General features: G+C 53.7%; 6 protein-coding genes across 6 annotated transcripts; 5 read left to right on the top strand and 1 right to left on the bottom strand.

Moving 5' to 3' along the window:
* Positions 1–498: 498 nt before the first annotated feature.
* On the top strand, positions 499–1,639 carry A1O3_06574 (uncharacterized protein; the record flags this gene model as incomplete). The annotated part of the gene is made up of 2 exons (XM_007736692.1): positions 499–673; positions 747–1,639. 2 exons carry the CDS (start codon positions 499–501, stop codon positions 1,637–1,639), a joined length of 1,068 nt encoding a protein of 355 aa, XP_007734882.1.
* Positions 1,640–2,575: 936 nt separating this feature from the next.
* A1O3_06573 (uncharacterized protein) lies at positions 2,576–4,024 on the bottom strand (the record flags this gene model as incomplete). Its single annotated transcript, XM_007736691.1, has 1 exon — positions 2,576–4,024. The coding sequence occupies one exon, from the start codon at positions 4,022–4,024 to the stop codon at positions 2,576–2,578; it is 1,449 nt and encodes a 482-aa protein (XP_007734881.1).
* A 1,057-nt stretch (positions 4,025–5,081) lies between these two features.
* On the top strand, positions 5,082–6,892 carry A1O3_06572 (uncharacterized protein; the record flags this gene model as incomplete). Its single annotated transcript, XM_007736690.1, has 5 exons — positions 5,082–5,155; positions 5,215–5,569; positions 5,659–6,004; positions 6,090–6,561; positions 6,652–6,892. The coding sequence occupies 5 exons, from the start codon at positions 5,082–5,084 to the stop codon at positions 6,890–6,892; spliced, it is 1,488 nt and encodes a 495-aa protein (XP_007734880.1).
* A 1,015-nt stretch (positions 6,893–7,907) lies between these two features.
* Positions 7,908–10,294, top strand: A1O3_06571 (uncharacterized protein; the record flags this gene model as incomplete). The annotated part of the gene is made up of 8 exons (XM_007736689.1): positions 7,908–7,946; positions 8,078–8,446; positions 8,528–8,677; positions 8,778–9,273; positions 9,433–9,479; positions 9,561–9,700; positions 9,796–9,930; positions 10,027–10,294. The coding sequence occupies 8 exons, from the start codon at positions 7,908–7,910 to the stop codon at positions 10,292–10,294; spliced, it is 1,644 nt and encodes a 547-aa protein (XP_007734879.1).
* Positions 10,295–11,888: 1,594 nt separating this feature from the next.
* Positions 11,889–13,319, top strand: A1O3_06570 (uncharacterized protein; the record flags this gene model as incomplete). The annotated part of the gene is made up of 2 exons (XM_007736688.1): positions 11,889–12,293; positions 12,417–13,319. The coding sequence occupies 2 exons, from the start codon at positions 11,889–11,891 to the stop codon at positions 13,317–13,319; spliced, it is 1,308 nt and encodes a 435-aa protein (XP_007734878.1).
* Positions 13,320–14,116: 797 nt separating this feature from the next.
* On the top strand, positions 14,117–14,673 carry A1O3_06569 (uncharacterized protein; the record flags this gene model as incomplete). Its single annotated transcript, XM_007736687.1, has 2 exons — positions 14,117–14,228; positions 14,486–14,673. 2 exons carry the CDS (start codon positions 14,117–14,119, stop codon positions 14,671–14,673), a joined length of 300 nt encoding a protein of 99 aa, XP_007734877.1.
* Between the last annotated feature and the right edge of the window lie 361 nt (positions 14,674–15,034).

Raw genomic sequence — 15,034 nt, 5'->3', positions numbered from 1 at the left:
CCACATGTGTACTCTGTCAGGTGTATGTACAATGTACTCCGTACACCGAGTAAACCCGAGGGAGGAGGAGTAGCTGTGCGGCCGTAGTGGAATTATTGCCACAATCTGCCACCCGCTGCGGCCGCGGACGCTGGGTGACTAATACACACCCAGTCACGTGTGCGGCCGCTCTCCGCTTCCACTTAGACTTTGTCATATTGTCACGACTTTGATGCGGCCGTGCGCATGTGCCTGTGCCTGCCACTGGGACCCGTACCTTCGAAGCTCCCCGGTGCCCCTGTCATGGAGATAGATTCCCTAACTCCTGACTCCTGCAGCTAGTGCTGGTGAAGACGTGCTCTGAGAGAATATTTAAGATGGCTCCGATGTGCTGCTGGCCCCTGGGGAGGGTCTCAGTTCATCAATCAACAACTGTGTATCTCACTGCATCTTGATCGCAATCAGCCTGTCTAGAACCAGAACCAGAACCGAGTGAGATTTACCGCCCTGCCACTCACCATGACGACATTCACACGTGAAACCACAGGCGTCGAAGTCGTCAACGCGTTGGCCGACAGAGTTGATGGCAAGACCAGTAAGTCACTCACACTTCTTGACACCCTCATTGCCCTCAACATTCGTGCTTCTGCCGACTTGACATCTCTGACGGACGAGATCGTCCATGCTGAAGGAGGTGCGGGGTGGTGGCTATTGCACAAGACCATCTCTCATATGGACTTTCCCTGCTAACTGTGTCGTCCCACCAGTCGTCATTACAGGCGCCAGCAACAATACTCTGGGAGGCGAGACGGCCGAGGCCCTTGCACATGCCAATCCCGCACACCTGATTCTGCTTGCACGGTCTCAGCCACGGGTTGAGGCTGTCATATTACGGATCAAGGCTCTCAACCCCAAGGTCAAGGTGACATTTGTGCCGGTCTCGCTGGATGACTTCGATTCCGTGCGTGCCGCTGCAGCGACGGTGAGCGGCGCAATTGACAAGCTGGACATACTCATCAACAATGCGGGAATCATGGCTGTGAAAGAGTACACGACCAACAAAGACGGCATTGAGCTTCAGTTTGCAACCAACCACCTGGGTCACTTCCTGTTCACGAAACGGCTATTCCCCAAGATCCTGGCCGCCGGTCCAGGAGCCAGGATCGTCAACTTGACCAGCCTAGGTCACAAGCTCGGTCCCGTGCGTTTCGACGACCCCAACTTCTCCAATGGAGCGGCGTACGACCCATGGTCAGGCTACGGGCAGTCGAAAACGGCCAACATCCTCTTCACGGTCGGGCTAGCCAACAAGCTACGTGAGAGGAAGATTGCCAGCTTCGCCGTGCACCCTGGAGCGATCTTCAACACCAATTTGGCGACCCACCTTAACTTCCAAGACGAAATAGCGGCGTTCCAGGTCGTTGCCTTGAAGAATACGGGCCGCCCCTTTCCCTTCGCCGACGACCCGGCCAAACCTATCGAGCAGGGCATCACCACCACGCTGGTTGCCGCGCTGGATCCCAGCATCGAGGCGCAGAGCGGTAGTTACCTCGCAGACGCGCACATCCAGGACCCCTACGAGTATGCCAGCAGCAAAGAGAATGCAGACCGTTTATGGAAGTTGAGTGAGGAGCTGGTAGGTGAGAAGTTCGACATATAGACTGGCTAGGGGACTTTGGATAAGAAGACTGGCACAGGGGACTCCAAGCCGAGACATGAGACATGTGGTGATTGACGGCAGTTTCAAAATGGGTACTCTAGTGATGTATATAATGGAATGCCATTGACTGGAGTGGAATATTTGCTCTTCGGAACTGCATCCCAAACGTCTATTGGATCAACACTTGGACTCGTATCGCGCAAACGAAGTGCTACCCATCCCCATACCCATACACATGAATCAGCTCCCCATCCCTATACCCATACACATAGATCAGCTCCCCATACCTATATCCATACAGATAGACCAGCGTCTTTGTAAGAAGGGCCAGGCCGACTGGTTCATTGGGCCAAAAGACTTCAAATCCCGCACATGGAGGACAGCCTGAATACTCGTACATACTGGTATAGTCAACTCGCTTCTTGACCCGTCGATGTTGATGTCGATGTTGACGCTTCCGCCTGGTGGATTCCAATGTCCTCGCCCCTGCACTTGTCGGCGGTAGAAATTCTCGCTGAGCTAGGCGAAAATGAGAGATGAAGTCACTGGTCTTGAACAGCAAGCCACTGGTGGCGAACAGCCCTTCACTGGTCTTGACCAGAAAGCCACTGGTGGTGAGCAGTATTTCACTGGTCTTCGTCTACATATCACCTCTCAGTACTCAGTACTGTCAAACTTAGGCATTCCCAGTCTTGTGCTTTAACCAGAAGACTGGTTTAGGTGCTATCTATACTATATAGCATGCGCTCCCCCTGCGACCCTTTGATAGAGAACATCGAACATTTCAACCTTTGACACACATGACCTGATGGCTAAGGCCGAACCATGACTCCATGATTCCCTTGGATCTGGATCTTTCGCTGTCTGAACCGGTCACACGTGGGCCGGGGCCGAGGCCTCGTCACGTTCTCCTTCTCCTTCTTCTTCTTATCTTTATCACGAGAGCGCTCTCAAGTGGGTCTTGTGCTTCGAAACGAATGACTGAATGGCCGAGACATAGGCGTCGACGTCGACCTGGGTCAGCTCCAAGTTCAGAGGACTGTAACCTCGTTGGGCGATGTAGATGTTGTTCTGTAGCATGTGGTGATAGAAGAGCGCACTCCATTGGGCTTCCTGGGGACCGGAAAAGCGCAGGTTCAGCATGCTTCCTCGTCCGGTCACGAACATGAGTGGCAGCTTCACCAACTTGAACGACTCGGCCGTGGCTTCGGCGTCGGCTTCTCCCGACGTCGAGACACGGGTCATGGTTGGGCGGTGGAAACTGTCGACCTCGATGAGGTCCCACGACGAGTCGGGACCGCGGGGATAGATGCCCTCGTCGATGAGGATGGCTTGGATGGCCTTCTTCATGCTGACGCCCGTGGCGTTGAGGCTGGCCACCTTGTCGGCGTCGTAGATGTCCAAGCCCTCGACGCCGGCCGCCATGCTGACGACGTTGTTGTTGAAAGTTCCCGGGTGGGCGAGCAGGGCTCGGGCCGGGTCAAACAGCTCCATGAGGTCGCGTCGGCCCCCGAAGGCGCCAAAGGTCATGCCGCCGCCGATATACTTGCCCAGCGACACCAGGTCGGCGCGGATGCCCAGGCTCGCACACGAGCCGTGGAACCCCAGCCGCGAGGCCATGACCTCGTCGACGATGAGGATGGCCCGCTGCTCGTCCGCCGTCTGGCGAAGGTAGTGCATGAATTCGCGCGTGGCTGGTCGGCAGCCGCCCGAGCCTTGCACCGGCTCCACCATGATGGCCGCGAGGCTCTGGGCCGGCAAGGCTGCCACGATCGCCTGGGTCTCGGCCATGTTGTTGAATGGGGCCAGCACAAATTCGTGCGGGAGATTCAGGTTGGCCGTCGTCGTGCTCTTCATCGGCGCCTTGGGGAAGACAAACGTGCTGCCGTGGAAGGCCGAGGTGAAGACCAGTACCTTGGTCCGGCCCGTCACATGCAGCGCCGTCGCCACTGCCATGGTGTTGGCCTCGGTGCCCGAGTTGGTGAAGCGCACCAGCTCGATCCCGCTCGGCCTGAAGCGCTCCACCACTTTGGCCGCCAGTAGCTTTTCGTACACGCCGTGCCCGCCCAGGTTCCATCCTGCATCGAGGGCCTCCACCACGGCTTTCTTGATACGCGCATTGGAGTGGCCGTAGATGCCCGCGCTGAACTCGCCCAGGAAGTCGACATAGACGTCGCCATCCACCGTCGTCAATGTCGCGTCTTTGCCTCCGGAGAATGTGAGAGGGAATGGTGGTGTGTAGATGACAGTCCTCGTGTTGCCTCCGGGGAGGTACTGCTGTGCCTTTTGGTGCAACTGGAATGATTGTGGGTTTCGTGAAACATATTGCGCTTGCGCTTCGGCCACAGCCTGCTGAAGCTGGGTCGCGGATAGATCTTCAACCATGATTTCTGGTTTCTGGTTTCTGGTTCGGTTGGTATTTTGCAGGGGCGACTGTATAGAAGTTGTCAGGCCCAACAGAAGAACTCGGAGGGAGGGGGAGAGGAGAGAGAGAGAGCGCGCGGAATTGCCAAGTGACAGTGGCACTGGGAGACTTTCTAGATGGCCCGTATAGAGAAGCAAGAAGAGCCGCCTTTTGTATTGATTTGCTTCTCACCTGAGCGCCGGGCATGCCTTGACTCGACATGAGATTGTTTTCTCCAGACAGTCAAGTCGGTTTCATCGCCCTATCGTGTCTATCGTTCATTCTTGTCCACATGGGTGCGAATCCAGGGGGCGTTGGCAGCCCAGGACGAAGGCTTAGGCCGTAGGCCAGAATAAGCCAGCCATTGAATATTGCAGCACACCGCTTGTCATGACAATAGACATACTCCCCGGGCGCCGTGCCCTCTTGGAACTGGCGACAACGGCAACTAGTGGAGAAAGGGCGACCGAGAAGCACAGTGGCTCGCTGCTGTCACAGCTATCCGTGGAGCCTCCAAGAAAAGACAATACAAGCCCAAGCCCCTAAGCCCAAGCCTTGTCGACCAACTCCGTGCTCCGTCCTCGTTCGAATAAGTAAAACGGATACTACCGCACCGTTATCTTCGTCCTGACCTGCCACTCTACCTGGTCAATCCCATTAGTCAACCATGGCAAGGATAAGGTGGCCCAATCACAGTCCTCACCCAAGAAGTATCGATGAAGAGACCTTGTCAAGATATGCAACCAGCCATCAGATGACAGCTCGTCGAACAATGCCCAGGAAGTGCCCAGAATCGACGGCTTGGAACAAGTTCTCTACTAGTACAGCTTTTCAGAATGATGCGAGATCTTCGTCCTGACCTTCTTGCTTCCTTATCGTGGTATTCGATGGGTAGAGGTCGGGGATGAACAGATGGTGACAGCCTCGTCGGCCACTATTTAAGAACAAGCAGCCATCTCCACAACGTCTCCCTGCCGACCCTACGGTGCCACATGCTCAAACTTGCACACGCCCTCATACACGAGTCCCTTTGTTAACATGTCGTCCCCCGCAGCGCTGAAAAGCAAGGTGCGCCTTACACGGCCCTTTGTGCAGAATTTTGTGGTTGGATGGTGAGCATCCTGATCCCCGTGAAGAGGGGAGATGTGCTTATTGCTAACGGACTTGGAAGTATCCTCTTCTGTCTGCCGGGTATCTACGTCGCCATAACGGGTCTCGGAGCCGGTGGCGGCAAAGCATCATCCGCCGAAGTGGCCAACAATATCAACGCCATCCTCTACGGCATCTTCTCCTTTGGCGCTCTGGTGGTCGGGTTTGTGTTGAACAAGTTGAAGCCGCGGACATGTCTGATGATCGGAGGCATTGGCTACCCCGTCTACGTGGCCGGCCTGTGGTACTTTGACCGCACCGGGAACGACTGGTTTCCGTACCTGGGAGGCACCGTGCTGGGATGCACCAGTGGCTTTCTCTGGACCGCTGCGGCCTACGTGCAATTCTCGTACCCGGAAGAGCACTGCAAAGGCTTAGTGAGCACTCCGTCCTGTTTCACTTTCCCTCTCTCTCGGTGTTCTTGTTCTCCTCCAGAAACTGACCGGAGACCCCTATCTATGTACAGTACATCAGCATACAGTGGTCTATCCGAGCCGTGGGCGCCACGGTCGGTGCCTTGATCGCATTTGGGGCCAACTTCCATCAGACCAAAGCCGTGGGAGTTTCCACCCCGGTGTATGCCGTCTTCGTCGTCATTCACTGTGCCGCCATCTTCATCGCCTTTTTCTTCATCGTCGATCCCGCCACTGTCGTGCGTGACGATGGCACTCATATTGCCGTCTTCAAACGACCACACATGGCCACCGAACTCAAGATCCTGGGCCAGACCGCCATCGAACCAAAGTACCTGATCTTGGCCATTCCTATGCTGGCCTGTGAAATGGCTCTGGCTCTTGCCAGCAGCGTCAGCTGTAAGTGATAGCAATGTGCACACATAAACCCTCTCTGTTGCTTCCCGCCCTGTGACTCTGGGTTTGCTAACTGGGGATGTTGTAGCCAAATGTTTTAATCTACGCACGCGCACCGTCAACAACATTGGCTTCCAAGGAATCCAATTCGTCGTGCCATTCATCCTGGCCATGATCCTCGACAACCCTCGTGTCAAGTCTCGACGCCGGAGAGGACTATTCGGCGCTGCTCTCATGAGTGCGCTGGCCATCGGTGCCTGCGCCGGGCTGCTCGGCTGGATGGAGGTTCACAACGTGGATTATCTGGCCAAGTCGCCCGCTTGGGACTGGACTGACTCGCAGTTCGGCGGCTTCTTCGTCCTGTACGTCCTGTTCGGCTCCATCTACTCGGGCTACCAAATGGTGGTGGAATGGACCTTGGGCGCCACCACCAACGACCCGGTCCGCCTGGCCAAAGTGGCCGGCTTGCTCAAGTCCTACTCGAGCTTCGGCATGTTCATCTCATTCATCCTGGCCGGCCAGAAAGTCAAGTTCTACATTCAGACCACCGTCCAGATCATGTAAGTCTCCTGTCCTTAACAACACCCACATAATGTGGAGATGTACTCAGTAGATTGACCGATTGACTGACCTGCCATTTAATACAACAGTCTCTATGCCCTGGGCGCTCTGTGCATGGTCTACACTCTAATGCGCAGCATCACCAACACCAATTACTTCAAGGAGGAAAATGTCATTGTGCCTCGCAAATTCATGGAAGATGCCACCATCCGAGGCGAAGCCACAGATGAACAAGTCCAACTGGAACATGACAAGAAGGTACTTGCAGACTCGGTCGCCGTCACTGTGCCTGCGGAAAAGGGTTCGGATGCGGCAGAAGTTGGGTCGTAAAGACTTCAATTTTCTGAAATAACTGCAGGCCAAAGTTGGTGGAGAGTGGTGATTAGATGTATTTGACGAAAGAAGTGGTTAGATGAGGAGCAGCGAGAAAGGAGTGGGATGGGATGGAACATGACGGGCGCGTGTTGTCAAGTTCTCCTACAGCCAGAGAGAAGCAAGCTCGAGGGGTTTAGATTGTACTTGGAGTCATCCCAGTGTGCATTTAGGTATGCATCTATTCACTTTGTAGAATGAAATTTGCACCCGGTCTGGATATTTAGTAATCAGTACCATGACTTGCCCAGCCGAAACCCGTGCATGCTATCATGCTGGTATCAACATCTTTGCAATTGTCAGAAGAAGCATGACAAAGATTGTATCTATGTACCAAAGTACCTACAGGTAGGTGCGTAGTGGTTGGGGCGTCTGACGGTTCAGGCACTTCGTCCTGGGATGCCTTGTTGCCACACAGCACGGAGCAGTATACAGTACGGATACCTTTCCTGTACCTAAGGTATCTGGGGTATCTCCGATGCTTACAATACACCACGGATAACAGACAAGGCTGATACTGTAGCCAGCCTAAGGCCCCTAAGCCCCCTCCACCCAGACCCCGCTTTTCACTCCTGACAGCTCTCGTCCTGACCTTCCACTCGAATGTCCAGTGGTCCACCTATCACAGCTATTTATTACTGGGCTGTGGAAGATAAGTATGCAGTAGGCAAGTTTACTATTAAGTTAGTACCTATGTACGGAGTACGGATACTGATATCAACCTGGTGCCGTCCTAAGCTGCCATGGCACGCCCTTCCAGTCCCCCAATCTCACCCACCTGCTGTACCACCACTAGAAAGCCGCACGGGACTCGAACAGAACTTCACTGTTGGTTGGGTTTAATAAAAGCATAGATCTAGTCCCTGGACTGAAATTATAACTATTGATTGATCAACTCGTCTCAGTCACATCACTCCTTCTATCGCTTATCGAGACTAGATTTGGGGACAACACAACAGAAAGCGCAATTATCATGGCAGAGCCGTCGCCATCTTGCAAAGAGATATCGCAGGTACAGTAGATCCAATCCCTCTCATCCACACATACTACGGATACTGGCCCTATCTATCCCTTCTTTCATCGCCGTTACCACCACCATCACCACCACCATCACCACTAACCATGCATACAACCTTTATATAGAAGGCGCAAGAAGCTCTTCTAGCCAAAATCCCGTCAGAATGGCGGATTCCCAGTTCGATTCTTTCCAACTTGCCGCGGAATGTCAAGCCGGTGTTCAAGTCCGCTGGGATCCTGACTCCGCAAGAACTCGACATCACCGATGCAACCGATGCCACTACTATCCTTGAGAAGATCCGATCGAGAACATGGTCTGCCAGAGAAGTGACGGTGGCGTTTTGCAAACGGGCCGCCATGGCCCAGCAACTGGTCAAATGCCTGATGGACATTGATTTCGAGGGCGCCATCAAGCGTGCCATGGAGCTGGATGAAATCATGGAGAAGACGGGTCAACCGGTAGGCCCGTTGCACGGGTTGCCAGTCAGCATAAAGGTTTGTGATTTGTGAACCCGCACCCGCACCGAACACCAGACACCAGACAGACTCTGACCACCAATACCAATGTCTCTTTAGGATCTCACCATCGTCAAAGGGATGCACTACTCGCTCGGGCTTGCAGCATGGCATGATCGGAAATCTGATGATGATGCTGTGGCGGTGAAATCACTGCGCAAGGCCGGGGCCGTGGTCTACGTCAAGACGACCATGCCACAGACGGGAATGGTACGAGTACAGTCCGACTGTACAGTCGTTGCATGTGAAGGGCCAAAATGATGGCTGATGGCCAGGCTGATTCTGATGCTGATTCATTTTCGTCTCGTAGGCTCTGGAAACCACATCGAACCTTTGGGGCCGCACCTTGAACCCGGCCAACACCAACCTCAGTGCTGGCGGCTCCTCGGGCGGCGAAGGCGCCTTGAATGCCTGTCATGGCGCCCCGATCGGCATCGCCACTGACATTGGCGGGTCAATTCGTGCCCCGGCCGCCTTCAACGGGCTGTATGGCATCAAGCCGACTTCACGACGTTGCAGTTACCTGGGCAATACCATTCCGGTGCCTGGCCAAATTGCCATTCCGTCGGCCATTGGGCCGATGGGTCGAAGTTTGCGCGACTTGGAGCTGATCTGTGAGACCTGGCTGCAAGACCGTCCCTGGTATGCCGATCCCTCGGTCGTGCCCTTGCCATGGGTGAGACAACCCGCGCCCCAAAAGGCCACCATTGGCGTTCTGTGGTTCGATGAGGTCGTCATGCCACATCCCCCGGTGCGTCGGGCCTTGCGGGAAACCGTGGACAAACTGAAAGCGGCGGGACATGAAAGTAAGTCTCTTGAGTGTAGTGTCAGCAGCTGCATTAGAGGTGCAGACATGTCCGCGGCTTCAACTTGTGTCTTTGATTTTGTTTCTTCTTCTCCTCCTCCTCCTCCTCCTCCTCCCCCTTCTTATCCTGTACATACACACTGACCACATGGAACGGTAGTTGTCGACTTCAAGCCCTACAAGCACAGCTATTCTTGGGATGTGACGGTAAGAGAAGAGCTTGTGACTTTCTTCTGACTATAGGTAGTCAAATGTGGGCTGGACTAATTACAATTCTATGACTTTCAGCTCCCCCTCTATTTTCCCACCGCGGCTCGTCAGTTGAAAGAAATCCTGGCCCAGGTCGGAGACACCATGATTCCGAGTGTGCAACAGCTCAGCAAGGGAACCAAGGAATTGACTGTGCCTGAACTCATGAAATTCCAAGCGTAAGCCAGGCATCCTCACATCCTCACATCCTCATCCCATGCTAAAGGTGTCACGTGTGTGTCGATACTAAAAAGAGTTTCTTCGGAATCTATAGGGCGCAAGTGTCTTTCCAACAAGAGTATCTACGACACTGGAACGAGACGGCCTCTTTGACCTCGACGGGACAGCCGGTGGACGCCATTCTTTGCCCCAGCGCGGCATGTGCCAGTTTCCCCCATGATTTCTTACCGTAAGTGCCGTGCTGTCTGTCCTCCTTCAGCCTATGGAGACGTTCTTGCCAAAAGCCACAGCCATCGCTAACCAAGTTACAAATCTCATGTCTCAGGTGGTGGGGCTACTTCTCGGTCTGGAATCTGTTGAACTACCCGGCTATGATCCTGCCCGCGGGCACGGTGAACAAGGAGATTGATGTGGCCGACCAAGGCTACGTCCCCGTCACCGACTGGGACAAAGCCAACCACGAGGTTTACGATCCGGAGTTGTTCGATGGAGCGCCCATCAGTCTGCAACTCGTGGGAAGATACTTGGAAGAGGAAAAGCTGTTCGCGGTTGCGAATGCCGTCGATCGGGATGCTCTTCAGGGGCGAGTCTGAACGTGGCACTGGGAGACCGCCTGGTGACTGCTGACCCCTATAGAGTCGGTTTGTTCTAGACGCACCCCTACGGAGTCGATTCGTTCCAGATGCTACCCCAGGTACTATTGGTCCAGATCAACCAATCTTGACGATATCTTCGTCTTTTTCTTGTAGGTGTCACGGTTCACCCAAACTGTGACAGCACGACAGCCGCGAAAAGGACGAGGTAACTAATTCACGAGTGAATTAGCCACTTGGTGTATAGTACCGTCACAGTAGGAGAGTACCTATCAATTACATATATGGCTATCAACGCTCTCCGAGGCTCTATATTCGGTGATCTGTGATCTATGATCGGCAATTCTGCCATGTTCGTTACAACACAAGTTAATAATTAGCACCAGTGCTAACGTATGACTTCTTATCTACTAGATAATAGATAATACAGTAAGTAGTACTGTATTATGCATGTATGTACGGGACTAGTAGCTCAGGCTTGATAAGCCGCCTTAACCCAGCCAGTGGGTTGTTGACATGGGCTTAGGGGCCTAGGCCGATGTCGTCCTCCTCCCAAGTTTTGGGACCACCTCAACGTCGTCTTTCTTATCATTATCGTTACCGCTGCATCATTTCTTACAACATGTCACACATAGACATGAATGTTTATTGACTCTACTAACTCTTCGGATGTTTATACTTTCATTACACTATATCACACATAGACATGGATGTTTACATCTAACTCTAACTCTTCGTATGAGAAGAAGAACGACGTCGTCGAGAAATGCCCAAAAAGGTCCGACGCACCTTTACTGCATGCTGGACATGCCGCCAGCGTCGCGTCCGATGTGATGGAGCCCTGCCCAGCTGCAAGGCCTGCGACTCCCGCAAGATCCCGTGTCAGGGATATAATGTTCAATTGGTTTGGGTCGATCCCTCCACGGGTCGCTATCAATCCCATTCACGCCGTCGTTTGGGAGACGGGCCAGTCTGGTCGGAGAATGCCCTTTATTCCGAAGCCGATCTTGACCACCTGGTGGGCGGTGAGGAAGACGAATTTGAGGTCGAGGTTGGGTCATTATCATCATCATCATCGTCATCGTCGTCGTCGTCGTCGTCGTCATCATCATCAGTCTATGACCAGATCAAAAAAAATGATGGTGCTGATGGTGGTGAACGTACCGATGACGATAACCCTGAAGGTGGTGGTGGTGGTGAGACGCGCATCCCATCAAGATGCAATTGCCGCCTACATGTCGCCGACGAAAACCCTTTTCGTATCATCAAGTATCAGAGGTGTGGTAGGTACCAACAGAAACAACCACATCCACATCAACATCAACAACAACAACGCCCACAGTCGAATCCTCACTCGATCCAATGCAACCGCAAGCCCTCTTATTCACCGAATACCACTGCCAATGCCAGTGCCAACCCCCAAATTCAGAATCCCTCGGTGTCCTGGGTATCATCATCCTCAGTATCGTCAACATCATCAATGTCACCCTCACCCGTGTCAAGAACGTCGGCGGCCGAAAGAAGCACGACACGCACAGCCGCACCAACATCCACATCCACATGTACAGCAGCACCGTCCAATCTAATGCCCATTATGCATCGAGACAGCAAGGAACACCGGCTCTTCCATCATTATGTGACCCGAGTGGCCGTTCTCATGATCCATATTGATTCGGAACGGAATCCCTGGAAATCCACCTACCCGTGCATTGCCTTGGGAAACGCGTCGTCTTTGTCCAGGTCCGCATCTAGAGCCTCGAAGAGCCTTTACTATGCTTTGTTGGCGCAATCCGCATCCAATCTGGCCAATTTGTATTCGCACGGCCACCAAGGTAGCTCAGGCTCAGGCTCAGGCTCAGTCGCGGTCGAAAGGGAAATGCAGAACCACGCACTGAAATACTACGGTCTGGCGCTCCGTGAGTTACGCGCGAGTCTTGAAACCCCTAGCGAAGACTACAGCGCGTGCATCGGCACCATGTACATTCTGGCCGTTACCGATGTAAGATCTCTCTAGAGAGAGAGTATCCTTTCTTTCCTTCCCCAAACACACTCCTTTCTTTCCTTCCACAAACAACTCGAGCCAAAGCCACAGATGTACATAGACTGACCCGTGTTTTCTCAGGGCGCTTATTCAAATGTCGGCCGGTCGTGGCGCCGCCACTTCGACGGCGCCGCCAGTCTGATAGGCCACTTGTCCAAACAAAAGCCTTGGGGCCAGTCCGACGACGCATGGGTCATTTCTCAGAGCCTGGCCTTGTCGTTCGAGGTGGCACAGACCGGCTGTAAGGCCCCGACCAGACCATCGCCACTCACCGACGTTCTCCTCGGGGCCGTGTCGTCGAGGAAGGACTTTGCCTACACCATCGGGGCTCATCGGAGCGTGATCAATTCCATTTCGGCCATTCGCATGCTCGAAGGAGAATTGGCCCAAGGCCAAGTGTCGGCCGACCTGGACCCACGAATATCGAGGATTTGGGAATGTTTAATGTCGGAAGAAGCGGCGGGTGATGCCGATTCCGACGACAAACGAGTACATTGGCCACCCGAGGAAGACAGGCTAGTTGGGGAAGAAGGAGGAGGAGGAGGAGAAGAAAAAACAAAATCAAAGACCGGCCGCACTCGTCTCAACCAACTGCACCTCAACATCTTCCGCAACGCAACGCTGGTCTACTTCTACCGGGCCTTCTTCGACGCGCCGCCCTTCGTCACGCAGCGGTTCGTGTCGCGGGTGCTGGCCGACGCCACGGAATTTCTCGACCTCAACGGCGGCAACATCTCCATGTGGCCCGTCTTCATCGCCGCGGTCGAGGTGTGCAGCGACCACGACCAACGCGCCGTCGACCGTTGGCTGGAGTTTAGTTACCATCTGGGTCTGCACAATCGCCTTCTCGCTCGCACCATCATCCACGCCGTCTGGCGCGAGCGAGATGCCGAAGCCCGTCGTCGGGCCATGCATCCGAGTGAGGTTTCTGTCGGGTGGAGGGATGTTCAAGCCCGGTTGGGGTTGGATATTTGTTTGTTATAGTAGAGCCTAGAAAGAGGGCGCACCTCATGGAAGCAGAGTCTCAGCGAAGACACCATATTGAGGTCAAAGTACTGTATGTACTACGTACTCCGTTTTGCAAGGGTCATGGTCATCCTGGCCTGGGCTACGTCATACCTTTCCAGCTTCTGGTGTTCCCTCAGCCAACGCAGTCTGACCCTCCAACTTGAACTTTCCCATTGCCTTGCCTTTTGCATTTCTCATTTCTTGATTCGTCCGTGTTTGGGCTGACTGAAAATTGACAAGCCACCCTTGTATCATGAAACATCGCCAGTACTCGTATGCGTACACCAGTGGTGCCGGTAGATGGTGTATGGAGTAGGTGACGTACCAGCCACACCTCACACCAACACCTGGACCAACAGGCGCCTGTCTGCCACATACATGACCCTGGTCGACTGACCCGGTTCAAGTTCCAGTTCCCATGATGCCATCATTATGCCGTTGGGCTGGGCTGGCAGTCGGCTGGCAGTCGCTGTTAAAACACCCAACACCCTCCCTGCGCTCTGTATCCCTACATGTACTGTACCTAGCTGCTGATCTGCGCACTTTGTCCAACTCTAGAATTGTCAAATTGTCGCCACGATCCTAAACACAGTCTTTGACGCTCTGTGCATTCGAGACCCCCGAAACCGAATCCTAATCCTTTTCTGTGACCATATACGAAGACGAACTCTGACGATTCCCCAAGAGTCGAATACCTACGCTATCCTGCCCTGACACCTCTCTCCTCTCCTGACTACCTAGACCGTTTGTCTATCCATTCAGACGTCATCGTTATGGAGAGCGCAAAGAACTATTACAACAAGCAATACGAGAACTGGGTGCCGTGGATCGAAGACAAAGTCCTCGGCTGGTGGGGTGACAACAAGACTAGCTATGTTGCCAAAGGTATGCCATCTCATCCTCATGATTGACTATCCGCTCTGCATCGTGTAAGTAGTGAACCGATCAGTGAATGAGTGAACGGCGTCTGGACAGGCACTCCAGGCTGCAGTCTACAATTTATGATGCCGCCCGTCGGTCCTTTCTGGACGTTGCTTTCTCATTCACTGCTCAGTGCTGACTCCTGACTGCGTTGAAACACATTGCACTTTTGTAACGCATTGCTGACCGCTGACCGGCCTTCTTTCTTCGTTCGCGGTTAGACAAACTCAACCAAACCAAAATCACCGGCGATAAGAACGTCGATGCGATCCAAGACGGCGTCAACGAAGGAGTCGGCGGCCAGCTCGGAAAGGGTGGCCTGCTTGAAGGCGTGGGCAATTTGACTTCGAAAGAAGTCTTTACTCGCTCAGAGCGCCAGGGAAAGAATGACAAGGGCGGCTTCATCTGAGCTGAGCCAGACGGGTCTGCCTTATGGGCAGGGAAGAATGACCAAGCGCCCATGCAGATGCAGCTGAGATATAGATGCGAGACGGCCATGATGATCACGAGCCCTTGCGAGTTCCAGAGTGTTCCGACAGGATGTTACGAGTTACGCCAATTCAGGGTCTGGGGACTGGGGTCAGGTGTAGGTTCAGATTCGGGTGTGGGTTCGGGAAACAGGAATGGAGGTTAACGACGAGACGTCGATTGGAATTCATCCATCCATCTACTGTTCATGCCATGTTCACCTGTCCATGCCATGTTCACCTGTCCATGCCATGTTCACCTGTCCATGCCATGTTCACCTGTCCATGCCATGTTCACCTGTC

The sequence above is a fragment of the Capronia epimyces genome, assembly GCF_000585565.1.
Source record: "Capronia epimyces CBS 606.96 chromosome Unknown aczIQ-supercont1.5, whole genome shotgun sequence".
NCBI lineage: Eukaryota > Fungi > Ascomycota > Eurotiomycetes > Chaetothyriales > Herpotrichiellaceae > Capronia > Capronia epimyces.
The sequence above is the reverse complement of the archived record's forward strand: the minus strand, read 5'-3'. Positions and strand labels throughout refer to the sequence as shown.